General features: G+C 33.9%; 2 protein-coding genes across 4 annotated transcripts in view; one reads left to right on the top strand and one right to left on the bottom strand.

The window, feature by feature from the left end:
- Positions 1 to 9,671, bottom strand: part of LOC118204405 (uncharacterized) — a 49,823-nt gene extending 40,152 nt beyond the window's left edge. The window contains exon 1 of one of the 2 annotated variants that reach the window (XM_035376737.2): positions 9,465 to 9,671. In XM_035376737.2, coding sequence (XP_035232628.1) covers positions 9,465 to 9,528 — 64 coding nt within the window. In that variant the 5' untranslated portion in view covers positions 9,529 to 9,671. The remainder of the gene's footprint in view (positions 1 to 9,464) is intronic. The other variant, XM_085818206.1, reaches the window with a different exon arrangement.
- A 42-nt stretch (positions 9,672 to 9,713) lies between these two features.
- Positions 9,714 to 26,750, top strand: part of LOC118204406 (putative transcription factor Ken) — a 44,465-nt gene continuing 27,428 nt past the window's right edge. The window contains exons 1-3 of one of the 2 annotated variants that reach the window (XM_085818208.1): positions 9,714 to 9,856; positions 9,950 to 10,008; positions 10,371 to 11,003. In XM_085818208.1, coding sequence (XP_085674334.1) covers positions 9,729 to 9,856; positions 9,950 to 10,008; positions 10,371 to 10,375 — 192 coding nt within the window. In that variant the 5' untranslated portion in view covers positions 9,714 to 9,728 and the 3' untranslated portion in view covers positions 10,376 to 11,003. The remainder of the gene's footprint in view (positions 9,857 to 9,949; positions 10,009 to 10,370; positions 11,004 to 26,750) is intronic. The other variant, XM_085818209.1, reaches the window with a different exon arrangement.

Here is a 26,750-nt window from a genome sequence, read left to right on the forward strand (position 1 = left end):
TGATTGTCATTGCACTCAAATCCGATGATAGCTTAATTAAATTTATTTTATCAACAGAAACACTTCAAAGTTCTGGAATTTTCCACAGAAATACTCGTACAAATGTTTAGAATATCACTAAGTATAATCAGTAGTTATGCTTCAATCTAATAAGAATGTTAAACACAAAGGAATGCAAAACGCATCTTAAGAGAAAGTTAACTCGGAAATATCTCCAATCTAACGCTGAATTAACAAATGGCAACAATAACAACTTATCTAGCATAAATAATGTCATAAAAATAGTGTGGTATAATGAGATTATTACTTTGAAACCGATCTTTCGAAGTGATGCCCAAGAAGGACCAATATTTTCCATTCTCCCTCATTGCACATCTTTCAAAAAAGTAAAAAAAATCATCCAATTAATTTCCTGTATCTTTTTTTTAAATGCGAAATGTTTGTTTTATAAGCTGTAAAAATGTCGGAAATTTGTAACCGATATATTTTTAGATATGAAATTTTAAAATTAATGGGCGTCAAGAAGTCTAAAAATATGAATGATTTTCAAAAATTCTCCCAAAATATTTTTTAAAAAAAATTCACTAAAAATTTCATTTATTTATTTATTTTTTTCCTACACAGTGTGTTATGGTGCACACTATAATATTCTGAGATTCTCAGTTTATTTGTTAATATTTGCAAAAAAATCGTTTCAACTTTAAATTTGAAAAAAATCTAGTCCTCTAAAAATCAGAAGTGTGACACCACATCCACAAGTAGTATATGTACAAAGTTTGAGTTCTATATCTTATCGGGAAGCAGTTTAAAAAATCCATGACCATCTTTTAAAAATAGCAACAAGCACCAAGAGTGAACTAAATAACAGCTTATAAAATAATAATAATAATTAAAACGCATATAGTTTTCAGGAACCATTACGAAAGTTCAGGTACCAGTTGCGAAAGTCCAGATTACAAAATTAACAACAGTAAACAACGTTAAAAACATGTAAACAGCATTAGAAATCTGCCAATTCGGAGACGTGATTGTTCACAGAGGCTTAGGTGTAAAGGGGAAGGAAGACGGTGGTCTTCTGAACAGGTCCTAAAGACGAAACTCCTTCATGTCTCCTTTTTCTCCCCTTGCTAACGGCAGCTGTGTGAAGGAGTGTTGCATGTGAACGGGGCTATAAAGTAGTAATCACAAAAGTACGATGCAGCCAGCCAGTTCCACCAACTAACAAGCCAGCCAGTTCCACCAACTAACAAGCAGCAAACAAAGTCACCACACTCCATAATTTTAACTACACGGTCCTTTATGGGCTTATACTAGAAGACACGAAATGATTTAATAGTTCATTTATTTATAATTGGTTCTAATTACAAACTGTAGTCTTTTTGATCAAATCCTATAAAAAAGACATTGGAATCGTTGTTGTTTCAATCCTTGCAAAGTTGTTTCATTTAGCGCCAAGTGGTGGTTTATTTATGGTAACCTGAGTAGTTAAATGCAGGGCTGTGGAGTCGGTAGAAAATATGACCAACTCCAACTCCCCCATAGATGTACACTCACGTTTGTGAAAATTGCAACACCAAGAAGGAATCGTCATAATTGAATGCAATTTAATACACAGTTGAGTGGTAGTGGTACAAATAAATGATTAAATGTTCAAAGCAAACAAACAAGAACAAGAGATCAGAATCAGTATTTTGTGTGGCCACCACGCGCCGCAATAAGTGCTGCTACACGACGTGGCATGGAGTCAAACAAAGTTTGAATGTCTGACTGAGGAAGAGCATTCCATATCGTTTGTACGCGTACCCAAAGTTCGTCTGCAGACGCAACAGGACGAGGATCACGAGCAAGACGCCGACCAATGACATCCCACACATGTTCAATTGGCGACATATCCGGGGAACACGCAGGCCAAGGAAGAAGCTGTACCTGCTGCGCTGCAAAGAAGGATTTAAAAATCCGAGCAGTATGAGGGCGGGCATTGTCCTGTTGAAATACAGCGCCTGGCAAGCTTTGAAGGAAGGAAACAGCTTCGGGCTGTAGAACTTCACGGATATACGGTTGCTGTTCAGATTGCCCACAATTCGTAGCAATTGAGATCGTCTATGATATGCTATGGCGCCCCAGACCATAACTCCGGGTGTTCGTCCACTGTGGCGTTCGATAATGCACTCCGGAAGGTGGCGTTCACCGGCATAGCGTCTGACACGAATGCGGCCATCATGGTACCACAAATTAAAGCGGGATTCGTCAGAAAACACGACATGCTGCCAATCAGCACGCCAGTCTCTATGCTGATTGGCCCATTGTAGCCGCAGGCGGCGATGGTCGTGCGTTAGGAGGATCCTGTATAAAGGAGTCCGTGCGCGCAGTCCACACTGCAGCAGACATCTACGAATTGATGAAGCACACAATGAAACACCTGTAGCTATTGACCACAGTGCTGCCAATTGTCTAGAGGAAGCTGTACGGTCCGTCCGCGCCATACGGACCAAGTGTCTATCATCGCGAGCTGACGTCACATTTCGGGGTCCACTCCCGGATTTCCGAGTTGTCCGACACTCGTCCATCCACTGCTTCCAAATGCGCATCACCGTGCTGCTGTTACGCTGCACACGAGAGGCTACTGCACGATATGACAATCCAGCTTCACGAAGGCCGATGATTCTCCCTCGTTCAAACTCTGTAAGTTGTTCAAATCTCGCTCTCTTTCATCGACGAGGCATAAGTACAGATTGAGTTAACGTTTACCACTAGCAGATAACCACCGATAACCATACACACCTCGCTACAGCCCTCTATTTATTCGGATCCATCAGCCGTTCAGAGGGCGCTGCTCAGCATACGCATGCGCTACGGATTTGCAATTCTAATCATTTGCATATCATGTGCTACTTTGCATTTCCTGAAAATTTCAGCTCACTCGCATAAGTCCTTCATGGTGTTGCAATTTTCACAAACGTGAGTGTATATGTAAACATATACACATGGGTTATAGTATATTTTTTTAAATAAAAGAAGAAATAGATGCTACATAAAAAACAATTGATGGCAAAATACTTATGTTAATTAGCATTTATTATAAAATGGAAAAACTAGCATTAGGTTATTTCTAAGAAACAGTATTGTTGGAGGATCATAGATCTGATCTGACAAACTTCAAAACTGAGAAGAGTCTTTCCACACTGACTTGAGTAGGAGGAAGAGCTGTTACTGTTAGGACTACTTCTTTTAACTTCTCAGGACAGATTTTTATAAGTTCTAAAAAGAGGTGCAAGAGCAATCATGTTTCTCTATTTCTTCAAAGGCCGAGTAGAAATTTTGTTTGTATTTTTGCATTTTTACATCTAAAGGCTCTTGGTTCTTTATTTTCATTAGCTTTGCTTTAGCCTTTTCAATATTATCCAAAAATATTTCTCAAATCTAATTCATCACTGAAAGAGAATGATCACTGAAAGAGAGACTCAGTTGCAATGTCTGCAGTTTGACTGTCCTGATTTGAATACTCCAATTGTTCTGAAAATAATTTCAGTCTTACTGAAAGTTCAAAGATGGCTTTCTTTGCCTTCTTAATTTGCTTGTCATCCAACAAAATTCGGTATTTAGATCTATATACAATCAAAAGTCTTTAATCCGGACGTCCATAATTCGGAATGATCTATAATCCGGACCTCAAAGCTACAAACTTTCTGCGCATGCGTCAATGCATAATGTGTTAACGCATATGCATAATACCTTTACGCATGCGCATATGCATCTACGCATGCGGATAATACGTTTACGCATGCGCGTTTAATGCATAAAGGATGGTATAAGCTAAGCTAAAATTATCTATTTCAGTTAATGTTGCAGACTGCATTGTTCCTTAATCTTCTAATTGGATCCGGCTTATTATTTTTTGCAGACTGTTAGAGCAATTTTATAAAAGTAAGCTTGAACTTTCGATTATGTCAAAAAGAATTTCCGATTCTGGAGCTACCAAAGGATCTACAAAGCGAAAGCATGTTTCGAGGTCCATCAAACAAAAAGTGGAATTGCTGCAAAAAATGGATAAAGGCATACCCATTGATTCTCTAACCATTCCGAAATATGTTTATCAATTTCACACTGCTCTGCGGGGAAGCGGGGAGGAGCGACGTGGCGCCCAATAAATTGGAAGTTGATCTGTCAGCACTATCCTTATCTTCAGGGCATATGTTTTTATTTTATTTGGCTTATAATTCCTTACTAAATGTAGTATTTCATCTCGATGTACTCCGTCTTTGATATGATTTAAATCAAATTCATTATAAATATCACGAATACACATCAAATAGTTTTCTGGTTGCAATTTTTTAATTTCGAATATGCGTAATGTATGCTTTATGCATGTGCACGTTGAAAGAAATGTTTAATAAAGTAAACAAATAAATATTAAGCTTCCTTTTTTTTTTTTTTTTTTGTGTGTGTGTGTGTGTGTGTGTAAATTTTGATACCCTTTAGATCATAATTGCTCTTTATTTCATAAATTACGGTTTCATATTTTTAATTTTATAATTTCTGCATGCCATCTAACCAGATTTAAACTAATGATCTATAATCCGGAAAAACCGATAATCCGGAATCGCCAAAGTCCCCGACTTTTGACTGTATATTGAATCTAGCAAATTCTCATTGTCTGGCAAACTAGTTTCTCTTTTCTTCATTGAAGAAATAATTTCTTCTCCAATAAACCCTCTATTCCAGAGAGAACAAACATCACATTCTTCCATTCTCACCTACTCTTAATTCTTCAGATTGTAGCTTTTTTTGTGGAAAGAAAGAAGAGTTTCCAATTTTGGAAGATCACAGTCTTCCTGTTAGTGAAACATTTGGGTTATCTAGATCTTCTGCAAAAGTTCTTAACTCTAACAACCTCTATATCGTCAAATATGTACTTCCCCATCGCATTGCTTGATCAATAATAGCTGCTTTTCCTGCTCGCTTCCTAAAAATGGCATCAGTTTTGGGAGTTCTTACTGCTATTGTTTTTTACCTAAATTTGCCAGTGATATTTGTAACTAAATGTTTAATCACTAATGACAAATATCACATCCATCCTCCCCCCTCTCTCTCTATACAGTCAAAAGTCGTTAATTCGGACACCCATAATCCGGACCTCAAAGCTACAAACTTTCTGCGCGTGACGCATGCATGCAAGACCTTTACAGCTGCGAATACGCGTGAGTGCATGCGCGAAATACGTTTACGAATGCATGTTTAATGTATAACGGACGGTATAAGTTAAGATAAAATTATCTATTTCAGTTAATGTTGCAGATTGCGTTGTTCCTTAATCTTCGAATCGGATTCGGCTTATTATTTTTTGCAGACTGTTAGAGCAATTTTATAAAAGTAAGCTTGAACTTTCGATTATGTCAAAAAGAATTTCCGATTCTGGAGCTACCAAAGGATCTACAAAGCGAAAGCATGTTTCGAGGTCCATCAAACAAAAAGTGGAATTGCTGCAAAAAATGGATAAAGGCATACCCATTGATTCTCTAACCATTCCGAAATATGTTTATCAATTTCACACTGCTCTGCGGGGAAGCGGGGAGGAGCGACGTGGCGCCCAATAAATTGGAAGTTGATCTGTCAGCACTATCCTTATCTTCAGGGCATATGTTTTTATTTTATTTGGCTTATAATTCCTTACTAAATGTAGTATTTCATCTCGATGTACTCCGTCTTTGATATGATTTAAATCAAATTCATTATAAATATCACGAATACACATCAAATAGTTTTCTGGTTGCAATTTTTTAATTTCGAATATGCGTAATGTATGCTTTATGCATGTGCACGTTGAAAGAAATGTTTAATAAAGTAAACAAATAAATATTAAGCTTCCTTTTTTTTTTTTTTTTTGTGTGTGTGTGTGTGTGTGTGTAAATTTTGATACCCTTTAGATCATAATTGCTCTTTATTTCATAAATTACGGTTTCATATTTTTAATTTTATAATTTCTGCATGCCATCTAACCAGATTTAAACTAATGATCTATAATCCGGAAAAACCGATAATCCGGAATCGCCAAAGTCCCCGACTTTTGACTGTATATTGAATCTAGCAAATTCTCATTGTCTGGCAAACTAGTTTCTCTTTTCTTCATTGAAGAAATAATTTCTTCTCCAATAAACCCTCTATTCCAGAGAGAACAAACATCACATTCTTCCATTCTCACCTACTCTTAATTCTTCAGATTGTAGCTTTTTTTGTGGAAAGAAAGAAGAGTTTCCAATTTTGGAAGATCACAGTCTTCCTGTTAGTGAAACATTTGGGTTATCTAGATCTTCTGCAAAAGTTCTTAACTCTAACAACCTCTATATCGTCAAATATGTACTTCCCCATCGCATTGCTTGATCAATAATAGCTGCTTTTCCTGCTCGCTTCCTAAAAATGGCATCAGTTTTGGGAGTTCTTACTGCTATTGTTTTTTACCTAAATTTGCCAGTGATATTTGTAACTAAATGTTTAATCACTAATGACAAATATCACATCCATCCTCCCCCCTCTCTCTCTATACAGTCAAAAGTCGTTAATTCGGACACCCATAATCCGGACCTCAAAGCTACAAACTTTCTGCGCGTGACGCATGCATGCAAGACCTTTACAGCTGCGAATACGCGTGAGTGCATGCGCGAAATACGTTTACGAATGCATGTTTAATGTATAACGGACGGTATAAGTTAAGATAAAATTATCTATTTCAGTTAATGTTGCAGATTGCGTTGTTCCTTAATCTTCGAATCGGATTCGGCTTATTATTTTTTGCAGACTTTTAGAGCAATTTTATAAAAGTAAGCTTGAACTTTCGATTATGTCAAATAGAATTAATGATGTATATTTACTAATATGTAAAGGATCTACAAAACAAAAGTATGTTTCGAAGTCGATTAAACAAAAAGTGGAATTGCTGCAAAAAATGGATAAAGGCATATCCTTTGTTTATTTAAACTTTGTTTATCTTTAACGCTGTGGTGTGCAGTGAATTGGAAGTTGATATGTCAGCACTATCCTTATCTTCAGGGCACATGTTTTTATTTTATTTGGCTTATAATTCCTTACTAAATGTAGTATTTCATCTCGATTTACTCCATCTTTGATATGATTTAAATCAAATTCCTCGTCATTATAAATCACTTCCGATAGCGAAGAAAGTAACAGAGGTTATTTAAAATGAAAAAATTTCGATTGACAAATTAGTCGGTATTCTCGACACAGCAATTATAGGGCTTGAACAGCGGAACTTTGTAACTGAACAAGAAATTATGTCTGTTTATAGAATTAAAGAGAATGTATTATCACATAAAAAACGAAGCAACTTAAACAACTTACATTGAAAGAAATGTGTAATAAAGTAAACAAATAAATATTAATCTTTTTTTTTTTTTTTTTGTAAATTTCGATACCCTTTAGATCATAATTGTTCTTTATTTCATAAATTACGGTTTCATATTTTTAATTTTATAATTTCTGCATGCCATCTGACCAGATTTAAACTGATGATCTATAATCCGGAAAAATCAATAATCCGGAAACGTCGAAGTCCCGACGAGTCCGGATTAACGACTTTTGACTGTATTTATTTATATGTCAATAAAATTGAAAATAACTATTTATTAATGTATATAGTCCATAAATAAAAATAATAACTCAGTTTGTCATTGGTGTTTTTTAAATTCACTTTAATTTCATTTCAAATTCAAACTGTCCAACAAAAACTGAGTCGGAGTCACCCTGATTTTAATGACTCCAGCTTCGACTCTTACCCAAAAATTTGCCCAACTCCAAAGCCCTGGTTGAATGTTATGGAAATCCTATTATAATATAATTGGTTGCATTACTGCAGTGAATTTGTAAGGGCCTGTCGTGTGTGTTGGTTAGGAAGTACATTGCTTGTTTTCTGGTTTAGACAGTAAAATGGCTGAATGTGGTAAGATTAATTTGAAGTTTCTGTACGATTTGGAAAGAAAGGGGAAAAGCGCATTACTTGACTGGTGTGTAAATGGTTTACTTGGTAGCCATTATTAAGTGTTCTGTTTGTAGGAATGAAATGTGTATGGTCAACCCTACGAAGGATATTTTTGACTCTTATTTTGTGAATTTATGTGGCGACGCCAGTATAGAGACTCTAGTTCAGATAATGTTAGGAAGGTTTTGGATGCTGTTAACGAATTTTGTTTAACTGAAGACGTGTTAATTCATAAATAAGGTAAGTGGATATTTGTCTTATGTAGTGCAAAGATGAATTTCCTTTTTTATGTTATTTCATTGTTAGATTTAAAATTTAGTTTATTGAGATTATATATATTTTTTGTTGGCTGCTCCTTTGACTTTCTAAGTGAATATAGGGTAAAAGTTTACAATTGGGTGCCCCTTGTTTTTTGGCAATTCTTGTTTGATGCTAAGATCAGCATCAGGAAGGCACAATTTCAAGATGGCTGCTACATAAAACCAAAATAAGAAGTCAAAGACTTGCTCAAACTCTGTGTCCATGTATCTGTTTTCACTTAAAAAAAAAAAAAAAAAATCCTAGAATTGCAGAAATAAGGCATTGCGCACTGCCTTATATTCGTCCATGTACACATCAATCTATTTTCATTTAAATAAAATCAGGAAGCTAAAACAAAGTTAAACTATCATGGTAACGAGAAGTGAGGTTTCATAACCAAAATTTAAAAAAAAATTATCGCTAATCGATAAAGCGCCCAATTCTACACTAGAGTTGAATATTAGTTTGATGTGTACATGAACAAAGTCAAGGGTGTGCACAATGCCTAGTTTGTGCAATTCTCTGATGCTTTTTTAAGTGAAAATAATTCGATGTGTACATGGATAAAGTCAAGGGAGTGCGCAATGGCAAGTTTGTGCAATTCTGGGATGTTTTTTTAAGTGAAAATAGGTCAATGTGTACATGGATACTGATTATGTGCAATTCTTTGTCTTGTTATTTTGCCTTTGTGTAGCGGCGATTTTTACGTGCACAATGGCAAGTTTGTGCAATTCTGAGATGTTTTTAGAGTGAAAATAGGTCGATGTGTACATGGATACCGAGTATGTGCAATTCTTCGTCTTGTTATTTTGCCTTTGTGTAACGCCTACATTTCGCCGCGACATTTGCCAAAATAACAAGTCAAAGAATTCTACAAAATCGGTATACATGTATCGCCAATTTTCGCCAAGGGTTACCCGTAAACATACTTTTACCAATTTAAATATGCATTCTTTTAGTGTATTCAGGTTTTACAAAGTATTAAATAATGTGAACTAGATAACAAACCAGTAAAATAAAATTAAAATGTTTATTCGGAAAACATATAACTATAAACAACACTGTATTTAATAAATATGTCAGCCTTCGAAAACAGAGAGAAACTAAAAACTACGTTTTAATTATCCGCAATACATTTCTTAAATTTTAACAAAAATTGCTCATCAATACTCACTCGCTTGATCTGTGGGATTCATGTATTTCCCACTTTTAGTGGTGTTGATAGAACGTCTGCCCATTTTGATTCAAAACGAATCCTTTAAATACTTAATATTTCAAAACATGGAATTAAGTAAATATTAATTGTGAAATAAATAACCAATTAAACGTCAGAACTTCCAAAACATTTTTAACTTTTCAAGATCAAACACTCTCACATAGATAAATTTAAGGAATTCGTTGTTGACAGGTTATCTTCACGAGAAAAAAGGGGGGGAAAATGGGAGGAGTTACGAGATTCTCTGGGTTGCATGAAGATCTACTAATAACTTTCTCGCCAAGTAATTGGCGTCATCGGCGCATTCTTATTTCTGGAATTGTGGTTGAAGAGTGGTCTGTTTCTGATCCGTAAGTATGCTAAAATTCTACCATAAATTTTTAATACCTTGTTTTCCAAATTTACACATTTTGCTTGATTAATTTGAATTTGCTTGTTTTTAGATGTGCGCAATGGCAAATTTCAGGTTATTCGTCTAATAACCAAGGTTTCTATTTCTCTGGTAAGTGTTTGCTTTATATCTTATATTTATTATTAAATATGAAAAGTAATTTTTGCATGCGTATATTTTTTCATGTTCATTTTCTGTTTTATGTGCTGGTAGATTTCTGGCCGATTTCCGTGTTTTTAGATAAATGCGCCATTTTCATTTCAGTCGCGTAGAGATTACTGTTTCCATTTTTTTTTTTTAAGTAACCACGAGAATTCTAACACATGTAAAAGCTTTACTAGTAAACTTTTAATTGAGGATGTTTCAAGTAAATGTGCCATTTTTGCTGAGTTTGTGTAGAAGTTGCTCTTCGTTATGCCTTTTTTGAGCCAATATGTTAATTAGTTGTATTAATTTAATGTGTTGTTTTGCAGATTAATGCAGTTTATTTGACAGATGTGTAATGCTGTTTGTTGAAAAATGCATTAGAACCAATGATGGTAAGATCTTGGCCTAGCAAATTGGTAAAATATTACCTGCTCTTAATTACTGAATCATATTGTATGATAAAATCTGCTGTTTATGTATGAAAATTTGTACTTTTATCTCTGATTATGTGGTATATGCCCAGAATTTCATTATTAATGATTGATTCATTAAAATTACTATTTTTAATTGTCTACTTTGTTTTGTGTTGCTGCTGCTCATTCTGCATTTTTTTTTTTTTTTTTTTTTTTTGGAGTAGATATAAAAATTCTTTTTTTTTCCCTCCATGTCTCTTTTTATTGTGCTGGTAAATTTCTGACTGAACTCATTTCAAGTTGAATGTGATATTTTCTTTAGCTCATGTAGAGATTCATCAAGTTTTTGCTGGTAAATTTTTGAGAAAATTTCAAGTAAATGTGCCGTTTTTACTTAGTTTGCGTAAATATTGTTCTTTATGCCTCTTTTGAATAAATATGTCAATTCTTGTTTGTATTATTTAATATCTTGTTTTGCATATTAACACAGTTTATTTGACAGATTGAGATGCGATTTGTTGAGAATATTCATTAAAACTAATGCGGGTAAGTTCTTGGCCTTACAGATTGGTAAAAGATTTTCTGATCTTAATTACTGAATTTTTTTTATATTGTAGGATAAAAGTCTGCTTTTTATGTGTGAAAATATTTATTTTATCTGATTATGTGCCAACTTTAATGATTCAAGAAAAATGCCATTTCTGTGTGTAGCTAGTTCGTTGTTGCTGTTCGTCATGCAGTTCTTTTGAATATGTATCAGTTTGAAAATTTATTCTTACATGTGTATTTTTCTCACCCATTTTTGCTGTGCACTTTTCCTGTGAATATTATTTTTATTTAGTCTATATAGAATTTGCTCTTTGTACCTTTTCTGAATAAGTATGATACTTAGTTCTTGTTTGTGTTATTTTAATGCCCAACAATTCACTTTAGGAACTACTCTTATATGCGCCCTGAGGTCGCCAATAATTTTTGGCGAGAAACTCCACGGTGCCATATTAGTTAAGTTTTTTGGTCTACATTTTGAACTTTAAGCCTAAAATGTTTCTAAAAACGAGGTTTGCGCACATGCAAAAACCACGTTTTGAACACACAATTTAAGCTAAAACTCCCCCCAAAAAAACAAAAAATTTAGATAGCAAAAACGTAAAGTTTCTAACCAAAAATATTTTACAAGAATCCTTGCACACAGTGATATGTTTTAACTTTGAAAAGAATCTCCGAATTGCACAATCTAGGCAGCGAAAGAATCTACGAACTACGCACACCTCGCTTTAATAAATTAACACAACAACAATAAATTTCAAAGAATACCATGTACACAGCATTCTGTTTCAAATTTAAGAAACATCTACGAATCTAGGCACTATGCACTAATCAACGAAATAAACTAAAATAATTTTCAAACAATTAAAAAAATAATAATAATGACAGAAATTCATACTAAAAAAACAATGAACATAACATTAAGAATAAAATAAAATGCACTTACCATGAATGAATGCTTTTTCAAACAGCAGAAATACCATTTTCATGCTGCCACGTAATCATCATCGTATTTATATTACAACCAGACACACTATCCAGAAAATTCATACAAATAAATGTTCATAAATAAAGGTTCAAAAACCTTTTCCTAAATCCTTGTAAGATTTACAGCCATCTGAAAAAAAGTTGCACAAGGCTCAATCCACTCTTTAATACATCAGCGTTTCCTTACTTCTATCATGCACAGCCACTAAAAATAATCTCCCAGACCCTCTTGCAACCACGTCTCTCATTGCAACATAGGCCGTTTTAAAACACGCACGACATGAACCAACGAGCAATTAAAACACTCCAGCAAAAGAGTATTCAACGTCAAAAGAGTTGCCATACAACACGCAATCGCGCCAAAACCCGGCGCAGAACACATATCGCCACATTTGGTGATCTGAAGGCGCATACAAGAGTAGAGCCCTGTGCACTTTTCCTGTGAATATTATTTTTATTTAGTCTATATAGTGCTCTTTGTACCTTTTTTGAATAAGTATGATACTTAGTTCTTGTTTGTGTTATTTTAATGCCCAACAATTCACTTTGGAATGTTTGTTAATTATAGAAGCTAATTTTACTTTTTGATTGCAGTTTTTAACTCTGTACCTTTTATCTAGACATAAATAACATCTGCCTTTTCATTTCTAAACTTAAAATATCGCAGTCGGGAAAAGGTTTCAATTTGAAAGGTAGTGGCTTTTCTAATTGCAAGAATTTCTCTTCAGAATTATAATTAGCATAAGGTGTGCATTCTCTGCTGAGTATTTCATTTCTCGAAAAGTCTAGTAGACCTTTTAAATCTCAATTTTAATCTTTTAATTTTTTTGCTATAATTAAGAACGAATTCATTTGGAAGCAATTTAAAAAATAAAGGCATTAAAATATATCTGTATAAATCAGTATATTTTTAATGTTGCCACGCAGCGTAAAAGCATCTCTACTTTCTCCCAGAAGTCTTGCTATTTTTCAGATTTCAAGGTTGACTTCTGTGCCTTGTTTTGCAGGTTAACATGCTTTATTTGATTGCATAGAAGTTAACTTTTCGTAAAAAGTCCTTAATTATAGTATCATTATTGGTAAATTCAAGGCTTAAACAGATTGGTAAAATGTTTGGCCTTAACTACTGAATTCTGCTAATTATATGGGATATGTCCATAATTTAAATTTTCTCCTAGTAAATCGATCAATTGGAACAAAATGTGAAATTAATTTATTAAAGAGTATGTCATTTGCTGTATTCATAAATTTCCAGCCATGCATATCATTTAATAATTATTTGTTTTTAGGATAAAACAAAGTAGCAGCAGATGGTCCTACCAATTTGAATAAATATGGAATTTAGTTTTAATAGTTTTATTTATTTCATGTAATTTATGATATTAAAGTATAAAGGCTATGCTCGTGGATTTTCTAGTAAAGGCAAGTTTCCAATCAATAGCAGTTTTTATTTGAGTATGGTGGTTGAGCTATTTATCCAGCATTTTTTTAGTATGAAGACTAATCATACTAAAAAAATTTGAGCATTTCTTTCAAGTAAAAATCAGTGTGTTATAGCTGTGCCAGTATCATTCTGCATAATGACAAAAGTTCATTAAATATGTTAGTGACATTTAAGTGTTGGTGTTGATTATCATGCAATACTGAAACTAAATTCAGAATTTCATTATTGATAATTTTTTTTTTTTTTTTTTAAATTCTGGGTATGAATGTCTGAGCATGTGTGTAAATTTTAAATCATTCTGGATTTTCTTTCATTTGATTAATTCGTTAAACTTGCTGTTATCTGTGAAAATTTTTCCTATTGAACTTTACCTTTCGTTTTAGTGGCACAGGTGAAAATAGATTTTTAACCCCCCAAAAATGAAAATTTCCAAGTGTGGCTATAGAGAGTATGCTCAAGTTCATAAAATAACTTAGTTTTTCTTTATCATCACCTTTCTGTTGGAGAAGCTTTTCTGCAGCATACAGTGACCACCCTTTTTCTATTATAAGAATACAGTCAAAAGTCTTTAATCTGGACGTCCATAATCCGGAATGATCTATAATCTGGACCTCAAAGCTACAAACTTTCTGCGCATGCGCATATGCGTTTACGCATGCGCATATGCGTTTACGCATACGCATTTAATGTATAACAGACGGTATAAGCTAAGCTAAAGTTATCTAATTATCTATTTCAGTTAATGTTGCAGATTGCGTTGTTCCTTAATCTTCTAATTGGATCCGGCTTGTTATTTTTTTTGGACTGTTAGAGCAATTTTATAAAAGTAAGCTAGATTATGTCAAAAAGAATTTCCGATTCTGGAGCTGCCAAAGGATCTACAAAGCGAAAGCATGTTTTGATGACTATCAAACAAAAAGTGGAATTGCTGCAAAAAATGTATAAAGGCATATCCTTTGTTTCTCTAACCATTCCGAAATCTGTTTATCAATTTTACACCTCTCTGTGGGGGGGAGGAACATCTGTAATCCAAAATCGCCGAAGTCTCGACGAGTCCGGATTACGGACTTTGTACTGTATAACAGACTTATAAAGCGCCCCATATCTCAAATAGCTTAGGGCCTTATTAAGTCTAAATATGGTTCTGCATACTGTTAAGCACGAAGTTGGAAGCAAAATGGTTTGTATATTTCTTGCTGTTCCTGGAATGGGACATTTACCTTTGTTTTTTTTTTTTTTTTTTTTTAATTTTAAACAGTTTTCCTGTATTTTCTTGTTTCCCACCTACAACTCCCTACCAAAATGAATTTTCAAAATCCCGTTTTATATAAACGAGGTGGAACCAGTATTTAATAAGAAGTCTCAGGGAAAAATAATGACCACGTCAATTTTAGTCAACAAGTTACTTCCGTGGAAGAGCTTAGTAATGCATGTCTTCCTTTCTGGCCATGTCATTGCTTTAAGCTAAATCTTACTACGTTCAGCCGTATTGTTACATGCCTGTTAGTATTCGCCAGTGAGGTTTAATTAAGGGCCAACTCTGTTAGTTATTTCTGTACAGCTTTTCCTAGTTTTTAGTTAGTTAGCATTAGTTTCCTATTTTCTATCTTAAGTTAAAGCCCAAGTGGAGACTTCATGTAAGCCCAGGATTGGCCAACTGTAAATGGTCTCAAGTTAAATAAAAGGATATTTAAACCCTACTTTGGACTTGTCGTTCTAGACTTTTAGAAGTCAATGAATAGTCGCCACACAATTCTCAAGTATTCTAGATACCAAAGGCAGCCAATTTTACTAGAATCTTGTATCATTTATAGTGGAAAATTATATAGATCAGTATATAACTAGTATGAAAATTTGAAAGCATCTGCAAGAAAATTGGAATGCAAAATACATTCATGTTTCATCAGGATAATGATTCTAAACATGCAGCCCTAAATGTTCACATGTGGTTTTCATACAACTGTCTGGAAGTTATCACAACTTCTTCCTTAATTTAGTCTTCAGACGTAAATCAAATTGAACATGTATTGAGTGAGTTACAGAAAAGAATAAGTAAATGTAACATTTCTTCAAAAGTTCTATTTAAAGCTATTCTTGTGAAGGAATGGAACAACAGTTACTCAAAAAATATAGATAAATGCTTGTGAAAAGTGTAACTTTAGCTAAAAGATATTTAACCATTATGAGTATTGAATGTCCCGTTATTTTATTTATTTATTTTTTACTGACTTCGAATACTTATATGAGTTCATTTTCAAAACATTTTGAATATCTTTTTTTAACAAAAAACGCTTAGACTTTTTTTTTTCTCAAAATAATGAACAAATAGTACATGTGAAAGAAAAGTCATTTTACTGATTATTAACTGATATTTGGAAATAAAATCAAAGAATGCAAGTGTTACAATATTAATTTCATAGGTTTTATAATTTCATGAGTTAAAACTGATATTTTAAATTTAAAAATACAAAAACATGAATATTTGTCTTATCCAAAACATGTTTGTAAGTGCAAGTATATATGTCTAAATGGCTGGCAGTTACATAAGGCATAAGAACTTTTAAAGACATAGGATATGTTAGACTTCATATCTTAAAATAATTTACATTAATGTCATAGTAGAAAGACAATTTGACTGCACTATATGTGATTTCTTTAGGGTAATTAAAGAAAATTACACCACATGTGCTCTTTCCCACCTTTCCATCTTATTTTGCAAATAAATTGAGCAGAACGTAATTTTTTTGGCCATATGATACCTTCGGTATGACATACCAGGCTCTATCTAGTAATGCTGAAGTGCACTTGTAGTAGTTCATTCAGGAGAAGGAAAATCTCGTAGAAGATTGAAGGGGAAAACGTGATCGCAATCAGGCATACTGGTGGTCCTGGTACGTACGATGAGACAACAAGTTGATTTTTATGTTATAATGTAACGTGCTTGTAAACAAGATTTTTCTGGAGCACAAAATAAATATAACAGCACAGAAGGGCTATTAAGTCCCAGAAATATGTTGATAAGTATGTTTTTCATTCAATCTTAGCCATTTGGTTAGGTGAACGGATCAACAGATTATCATGGAGAGAAAGGAGGCTTTCAGAAGAACCGAGCAATTGTGTTTAAATCATACTACAGAATTACATCCATCTAATCTTATGCTTATTATGCAAAAACTAGAGGAAGAATATTACTCACTTAGAGATGTTCCCAATCAGTCCGAGGAATAATTAGCTTATCTTAATGATCTCAAAAATCAAATCGCAGCACTAAGCCAGTACGTTATTGAACTCAAACTGAGGATGAACCCACTAATTACTCCCAGCTACTATGGAAACTAATAAATCTACCGAATCTACTAACGCTAAAATTAAGCGTAAGAAAAACATAACGGATAAAGAAGGTTTTACTACACCTCGCATAACACATAAACGCGCTCTTTCAAACGCAGAGGGTAATGAGCCAGCACAGAAAAACAAATTCCAGGAATTAAATCTCGAAGACAATATAAATTCTACTAACGAGCAGGGTGATTTTATAGCCCCAACAAAAACGGCAGGGCATATCCCCCTCCCACTGTCCTAGCCGACTTTGCAGGCGACTGGGACAAATTAAAAGATGCTATTGAAGAAAGTTACAAATCAAAAAATTCCGCGGAAATTTATCCGGTGGAACTCTTACCGTCAGAGTTTACGACTCTGAACATTACAGAATGCTCACTGATTTTTTAGATAAACTTGAACTCCCCTACCATACTTTTAAAATGAACATCGAGAAACCCGTTAAAGCTATAATCGAGAAACTGCCAAAGACTGCTAATATTGAACGTATCAAATCTGAAATAAAAGAAATGGAAATACCCATCCAAAAAAACCGTCAAATCACTCATGTTATTGAGGGGAAAATTATCCATTTACCTGTATACTTAGCTGAATGCACCAGCAATAAAGAAGGTAAAGCTATATATGACATAAATAAATTAAGAGGACTCGACGTGTTCGTGGAAACCTTACAAATCTCTCCCTGGCCCCATACAATGCCATAAATGCCAGCGGTACGGGCATACACAGGATCGCCACAAATACAAAGCATGCTGTTTAAAATGTGCAAAACCTCACGAGACCTATACTTGCTCCCAAACAAAAAATGATAAAGATAAACCTCCAGTCTGTGCCCTCTGCGGAGCAGATCACATTTCTTCTTTTAAAGGTTGCCCTAAGCACCCATTTAATATACAGAAACAGATTGAAGAAATTAAAGCCAAAATAGAAGCGACAAAGAATCAATTCCATTACTACATAAATGAATTCCCGGCGCTCAATCCGAAGGAGATTCCTAAACGTAGTCCTGCCTGGCAACAGCCATCCAGAGATGAAAACCAACCGAAAGGATAAAAAACTAGCCAATTAGGATTTTATGAGAGGTTAAAGTTACAAATTAAAGATTTCTTCTAAAAATTTAAAAATGCTAAAGGAATATTTGAAAAATTAGAGGTCGGCATGGCTGTTTTTGATTATCTGTCAAATATTGATTATGAATTTTAAGCCGATTCATAATATTCCTAATCTTATTTCAGCTACCAAAAGCTTTATAAAAATTAATTTCTTCAATGCTAACGGTATCCGTAAGTAACAACCTCAGCTCATCTCTTACCCAAAAATAACTTTTACCGGTCCTTAGGGAATGGATAAACATGTAGTGGTAAAGGCCTTCGGGTTGAATACCACCTAACGAATGATGATCTCCGACCTCCAAAAACATGACATTGATGTCATGTTAGTCAATGAAACACATCTTCGAGCTTGTGACAGATTCAGAATTCATGGCTATCAGAGAGGATAAACCCCCCAACAGAGGAGGCGAAAATGCTATCATAATTAAAAGCCATAATAAAGCCACTAAATTATCATAAAACGTAAAGCCAAGGCTTTGATAATATCTCAAATGAAGGGCTACAAGCACTGCCTAACAGATGTAGTACTTATCACCAATATTTTCAACGCATGCATTCGTCACTGCTATTTTCCCTCTCAGAGGAAGCATTCAATAATTATTAACATCTTGAAACCTGGAAAAGACCTTAAATATGCCAAAAATTATAGACCCATCAGCCTGTTACCGGCTTTCTGCAAAGTTTTTGAACGTGTCATCAGTACAAGACTTACCAAATTGGCATTGATAGGAACCAATTTGGTTTCTGAAAGGGACACTGTACTACTCATCAGATACTCCACCTAGTAGAATTTAGACAAAATTAATGGAGTAGCAGCATGCATTCTCGATTTTGAGAAGACATTTGACCGAGTCTGGCATGCTTGGCTTACTCCACAAATTGTCAAATTTCCTTCTGCCTAATAGCTTCATTAAACTTACCTACTCTTACCTCTACTGTCGCACGTTTAAAGTAAAGATGTGAAGAAATTCTCTCATCAAGAAAGATTTTCCAAGGCGTCCCTCAAGGGTCTGTTTTAGGACCGAAATATTTTAATATTTTTATAAATGACATGCCTGTCCCATTACACTCAAGTATTTATAAATATGCGGACAATACAGTTATCTTAACCAGCTCTAGAAATCCACAAAATGGTCTTGACAAACTCCAAATGCAAGCTAATCTAATCAACAAATACTGTGAAATTTGGAAAATTAAACTTAACGCAGATAAATGTTGTGTTGTTTTATATCGCAGATACAGAAAACATTTTCCAGTTAATTCCAATAATAAAATAGATAATTCACCTGTTCCAGTAGCAAGCTCATATAAATACCTAGGAGTGTACGTCGACAAAGCTATAAATTTCAAGGACCATATCCAGTATACCATCAATAAAGCTAATGCAGCATTTATGTCTCTTTACTCCCTGATAATCTAAATTAAATCTGAATACTAAGAGAAATCTTTATATTACCCTCATCAGACCAATTCTACTCTATCCGGCAGTTCCTGTATGGGTTCAGTTTATCCGGCAGTTCCTGCAACTGAACGCTAGAAAAGAAACGTCTTACCTAATAAGATTCTCCGTAGCATAACAAATGCACCTTGGTTTGTGCGGAACGCGCAAATCCATATAAGGATTTAAAGATTCTCCCGATTCATGATCAAATACTAACTACAGCACATAACTTCTTTGAAAAACTGAAAAACTCACAATACCTAGCCATTAAAGAAACTACAGATAAAAGACCGCGAACTATACATCATAATGCATTATGGTGGTAGTGTACAGTGTATATCTTTTATTTCTACTTATTTTACGTATCTTATTACTCTTCATTACTCAAGATCAGTTTACGTTATGGACTATGCTCTGACAAAGCTTATGGACTTTGATTGCAACTTACATTTCTCACTTATTATTTTCATTTAACCAAGAATTTATTTAGTACTGTGTAGTGTTTTAAAGCAAAGACTTTGCTTTCAGTGAAAATTTTAGTTCGCGGTCTTATGACTCCTTCACTCGCTATTGGCCACCTCGCATCACGTGGTGTTTACTGTGCAACTTTAAAGAAATTAATTTTCTAGCATGATGATTTAATTTTAGTGTACCCAAATTGTGTTTCTGAAGAATAAGGACATTATTAAATCTTCAAATTCACCTTTTTTTTAACTCTACAGACTTATTTGGGCTACAATGAACCGCTGGTTGAGGCGATACCCCCATTTTAATGGATAATAAAGAGCGAAATAATGAAATATATCATTATTTAGCTCTTGGGGATTCGCATGCCATGGCTGAAGCCATGGCAGCGGTATTATAAATATAACAAACTTGCTAATACTTCACGGACATAATTGATGTTTTCTAAAATCAAAGTTTTTTAGGTTACTTGAAAAGAATCTTTATTTAACACGTGGGTGTGTAATCTTTATTTAACACAGTGCCACATTAAAATCTGGTAAAATAGTCTGTCGGATCATTTTTTTAATTCTAGTGGTTTCCTGTCTCCTTTATCCTAAAAATCAGTTCCGTACCTAATCTGAATATATTTTTATGAATATTTAATAAATAGGTAAACAAATAACAGGTTTAAAACAATAAATTTATTACATTTCAGTTCATTGTAAATTAACACAAAAGTTCTATGGCTCAATAGGAAAAATTGGTAAAATTAGACAAATACTATATTACAATACAAATAATAAAACATAATACATAACCAAAACTAAATAACTTAGTGAATGTGTAAACATCTTAAAAAATATCGCTAGTCTTGTATTCTTTCAATAAACAACACAATCCCATTTAATTATAACTTCGTTGTTTTACTTCATAAATACTGATTACTTATTGCAGCAAAATCTATATTAAAATCAGATAATAATCTATGAAAAAAAGCTTCCAGAAGCCGAAACCAAGAATACGAACAACTTTCTGAATGTAGCAAAATCTATATTAAAATCAGATAATAATCTATGAGAAAAAGCTCCCAGAAGCCGAAACCAAGAATACGAACAACTTTCTGAATGTAGAAATAATTTTAACCATATAAATTGATCCATTTGTGAAGCACCGATGACTCACACAGCTTCAAACAATACGAAATTTGAGTCACATTCAATGAGCATGGCTCCGAAAAGTAAAGCTGCTATGAATCATCGATGATGTACATGGCAGTCAATGTGTTAAAGTGCATGTACAAACTCAATTACTAAAATAAAATAACTTTTTAGCTAATCATGCATAGTTTAATATTTGTACAGCTTAGAAAGAACTGTGTAAACTGTTTCATTTGACTTATAAATAATTTAATGGGCAGTTTTTTTATTACGCACATCGGTGCTACATAAACTGCCATAAAAAATCAGCAAGAATAAGTTAATGTTTGGTCATGAGAGCTGGACGTGCTAGTCATGAGAACAGGCAAAGGCCAAATGCGATAATTCTTTATATCATGACCTGCATTCTCAAATATAATTTTTTAAAACTGTTTTCGATAATTCGAATAATGTTATATACCAAGTTCGCAATGCCAAAAATGATAAAAGTGCCAAGCATATTAGAAAAAAAGTGTTTAAATTATAGCGATTTAAAAATCTGGTTGACTGATAAATGTACGAATTATTCAAACTTATTTAAAATTTATAAAAGTATTGTCAGTCTGTTATTGAACAGTTACATTATTTATTATATTTGTGTGACGAAAATGCATAGTTTCTAGAGATTCTTAGATTCAATAACGGTAACTGTTAAAAGTTAGCTTTAAAAAAAATGTGGATATTGTCTTTAAATATGATTAAAAAAATGGCATAACATTTGCATCATATTCAAATATCACACGAAATAATTTTTAAAAAGTTTCCCTTTATTTAATTAACAGGGCATAACATGAAATCATTCACAAATATTTAAACGTGATGAAATCGTTCATCACCTTATTTGTGACGGAATAAAACAAAATGCAGTAAACTCTCTAGTTGCGTCCATCTCTGAAAAGAACAAAATATTTCTAAGATTAATATCGGTACTGAAAATCACTTTCGCACAAGATCGAAATCATATGGAACCTTGAGAAGTAGAGAGGATCACCTCAAAAACAGGTAAGATCCTGAATACTGTTAATTTTTTAAAAAGTTGAAATAATTTAATTTTTTAGAACTATCCAGAAACTGAAAGCGAAACTAACGATATATTATTTCAGTTAGGTGTTGCGTTGTTTAGAATAAAGACATAAATACAGGAGAATTTCATTAATGTTTCTTAAACTTTCTATTTACACAGGAGTTCATCTGTCAAATTTATTGTAAATCACTTAAAATCGCTGAATATGAATTATTTTAAAATTACACTATGAATATACATTTATAACAGAGAAAGGAATGTGACATTCCAAGTCATTTTATGTCTCATGATTATCAATAAAGCTCTAAACAAACATCGGTAAAATAAATTAACATCTCTCTAAGATCTAATATGAGGTATGGTCTTTTCCACAGCCAGACAGGTTGTGTAGCGTGACGGCATACTAGACAGGACGCAGATGAAGAGCCCCTATGGCAGTCGGTCTCATTCCTGCAACAAGACAGTTTGCAACTCCAGGATGGTTCTTGGAGGGGTGGAAATTGCCCTCCTAAGAGCGTCCCAGACATGCTTTATAGGGATATATTATTTCAGTTAGATGTTGCGTTGTTTAGCCAGGTGGCGAATATCCTCACTTTCCAGGTTACTGTTGACCAGCTGAACCCTATGTGGACGAGCCTTGTCATCCATTAACAAGAACACAGGACCAACTGCGCTCCTGAAACATACGATCTAAGATTGCCTCTCTATACCTCATAGAAATCAGAAAGCCTTTGTCAAACACATGAAGGGGGTGCGGGGTCGTTCAGCATAATACCTACCCAACTATTACACCTCCACCACCGTAATGATCCTTTCCTATGATGAGGGAGGGATGGTATCGTGTTCCAGGCTCTTTCCAGATGCAGACACAATAAGAATCAATAACCAGGCATATCTCGGCTCGTGTAAAAAGCACGCACTGAAGTCTGTGTATTGAAGTGAGCGGAACGCAAATAGCAGGTCTTTTGGCATACAGCCCTATCTCATGAAGCCTTCAGACAACTGTAAACCGTGAAACTCGGATTTCAGCGGCAGCATACAGCTCAGGTGAGAGTTGTGAATCTGTAGCAGTTCTGTGTCGCAGCGCTGAAAGAGGCAAATAGTGAGCTTCAATCGTCGTTGTGGATTGTGGTCGGCTTTGGACCTTGGTTGTGGATCTTGATCGAACTTTTCAAAGTCCTGAAACTGTTTCCATAAATTGCTGACGACACTGGGTGTCACATTGAGCTCTTTAACTACCTGCGCTTCTGATTGATTTGGCGACAATCTACCGTTAATCGCCGAGCGTGACTTTGAAACAGGCATGTAACTAACTAGTTTTTACACGAATCTGGGAGACCTCTTCTAGGCCATTGGCTTTATACATACACACCGTAATCGGCGAAACTCTATAGCAAATTACTGTGGCTACCATTGCATTTAACTCTTTGATTCCATCGCAGAAGTGGACGCTAGTCCGAACTGGTGATAAAAAATTTTCCAACATGCAGATAGGTGATTTACTGTAATGTGGTGCCAACTAGTGGTTATAGAACACATGAAATGGAGGGATGAAAAAATCCTCGAAGTCTCTGATATACACAGCAAAGGGGCAATGAAATAAGAATACAAATGAAGTGTAATACAATTTAGATATTAAAAAAGGAGGTATCAAACATACACAAATATATACAGGTGCAATCACAATGCAGATTAATATCCAGTATTGTAATGAATTGTTGAAAACCCCTCGTGCGCTGACATTCTTTTCACGATCACAGCTCCGCAGATACGCACATGTACGATTACGTATTCGACTCTGAATATTTGCATAATTCTTTGGCGGCATAATTAGTACCTTAGATTCACAACTTTTCTTAAAAATAAACATAATTTGCAAATTCTCTTAATTTTGCCCCCGAGTGACTTAATGAAAAGTTCACTGAATTAAATTCAGTAATTTTTTTAATTCCCTGTGCTCTAGTCATTAAGTTTGTCAATTAAGGATGCAAAAATATCATTTCAAACAATTAATAGTAATCAAAGTGTGACATAATTCATGAAATTGTTCATTAAATCAGGATATTGTCAAGTCGAGGTTATTTTTACTTAATCATATTTTAGGAAAATGCTAAAACTTTAGTGTATGTTTCCAAACTGCCCAGGTCTTTTATGCATGCAAATAAAAATATTGTTTTTCTTTTTTTATTTTAATATAAGATAAATTTTCCAATTTCATACACTTCAGATCAAATTAATAAAATAAAATCAAATTAAAGTTGAAAACAGCATTCAAAGTCTGGAGCTTAATGAAATGACAATTCTCTTTCAGTATTGTCAGTGTATGGTGTCTAAAACTCAGGACTAGTCACCTGGTGAAGTACAGGTGACATAATTTTTAGAATTCAGGAAGTTACTTGATGGCAAAATCTTGAAGATATATAGATTACATTGGGAAGCCAGTCAGAACGTTCTCTTCCTTTTTTAAACCTCTTGCTACTGAACAAGGACCAAAATTCTTATGCATATACGACACGTTCTTGTATTGCCTTCTTTATAGATCTTAATAAATTAAAAAAAAAATTGCAGTTATATTCCTTTGAAGACATCTATCTCTTAATTATTATAAAAATCAAAATGAAATATAGATATAAAAAAGGATACTCATTATTTTTGAAGTTTTAATGTGAAAGATAAATTAAATATTACACTACACTGAATTGTAACTTCTGAAAACTGGCAATTACAGTCAAAAGTTGTTAATTCGGACACCCATAATCTGGACCTCAAAACTGTTGGCAGTGGTGATAAAGGCAAAGCATGTTTTGCTTCCCTTAAAATAAAGCTAAGACTAAACTAAATAAAATCCTTGCTTTATTCCGTAAATAAAATAAAAGAGCTAACACTTTAGCCTTTACATTTAAAATCATTTAGTGAAAGCAAAGTAGCATTATGCTAACTCATAATAACACAAGAGAACAAGAACACCAAAAACACTATTTCGGCGATACCGGCGTACATATATATTATATTCGGCCAACCCGCCGATCTTGACGTCATCGGCCAATCAGCGGCAACCACGTTAGCTTACCGCCGATCGACCTCCGATCAAAATTTGCATGTGGAAAACTAAAGCCAACAAACGGCCCTCTTTTCCCCATGCAAAGACAAAAACAAAACTTTCACAGAAGTTCATAGTTCAGTTCTATTATACAAAAATACTTATTGTCTTTAAACACTGAAAACATCTAAACAAAACTCTTAAATTAACAGCAGTCACTGCTTTTGTAAACAAGTCGGCAGCATTTAATTTACTGGTGATAAATTCAAGGTCAAACACTCCATCATTTACTAGTCTTCTAACAAAGTGATATTTTACGTCTATGTGCTTAGTTCGGCGATTTTCTATTGGCGATCTAGAAAAATCAATGGCAGACTTGTTATCACAAAATAGTTTACACTCTCTTAAATTAAACTTTAAAATTTCATCTTGTAAGACATTTTTCGTCCACATTAATTCCTTCGCTGCTTCAGATAAGGCGATATACTCCGCTTCCATGGTTGATAAACTTACACATTTTTGTTTAACAGTTTTCCAGATTACCGGTACTTCATCTAAATATAATATAAATCCTCCCATGGACACGCGGTCATCTCTATTACTTGCATAATCAGCATCTGAATAACAATGTAAATTTAGATGTTTAATCTTTGATAAGTTTAACTTATATAATTTAGTACTATTGAGATAACCAAGCAATTTCAACAATGCTTCCCAATGCCTAATTCCAGGATTCTCCTGAAATTGTGATAAGATATTCACTGCATATGTAATATCAGGCCTTGTCCTGTTAGCTACAAAAACTAAACATCCTAACAGATTTCTAAAGGGTAATGTATGCATTTCCGTAATTTCTGCACTTGTAGATGGACAATCTAACTTTGTAAGAATAGTGCCCTTAGCTATGGGAAGTGAAGTTATTGGTATCTGGAAATGTTTAAATTTTTCAAAAATTTCTTCGATATATTTTTGCTGATGTATAAAAAACCCATTTTCATTCTCTAAGAATTCAATTCCAAGTAACGTTTTAGTTTTGCCTAATACTTTAAGATCAAAAAACTTACTCAGCTGTGAAATTACTTTATCTATACTATATTGATCTTTACTAAAAATCACCATATCATCTACATATAACAAGATAATTACATTTGAACCCTTATAAACACAATTACACCATTGTATTTTCTTAAAATGTAGATTTTCTAAAGTACTTTCAAATTCACAAAACCATTCACGGCCGCTTTGATGTAGACCGTAAATGGCCTTGTGTAATAAACACACTTCTCTTCGATAAATTTTTCTCTTCGATAAATCCCTCTGGTTGGGTCATATATATTTTCTCATTTAGGTTTGCATATAAATATGCGTTCTTTACATCTAACTGACAATTAGTCCATCCATATAAACATACCAGTATAGTGAAAAATATTCTTATGATTGAAAAATTTACTACAGGACTGTAAACGTCATCAAAATCTTCACCCCTTTTCTGCCTGAATCCCTGTGCTACTAAGCGTGCTTTGTATCTAACCACTTGATTCTTTTCATTTCTTTTTAGCGTATAGACCCATTTGTTTCCTATTATAGTTTTATTTTCTGGTTTTTCGACTAATTCCCAAACCTTTCTTTTCTTTATTGTGTCGATTTCTTCTTTCATTGCCTTATCCCATTCTTCGGCAATTACTGATTCTCGTGCTTGTGGATAACTATTTTCTTG

The sequence above is a fragment of the Stegodyphus dumicola genome, chromosome 6, assembly GCF_044657685.1.
Source record: "Stegodyphus dumicola isolate Sdum_Otavi_A_Nest chromosome 6, ASM4465768v1".
Classification (NCBI taxonomy): Eukaryota; Metazoa; Arthropoda; class Arachnida; order Araneae; family Eresidae; genus Stegodyphus; species Stegodyphus dumicola.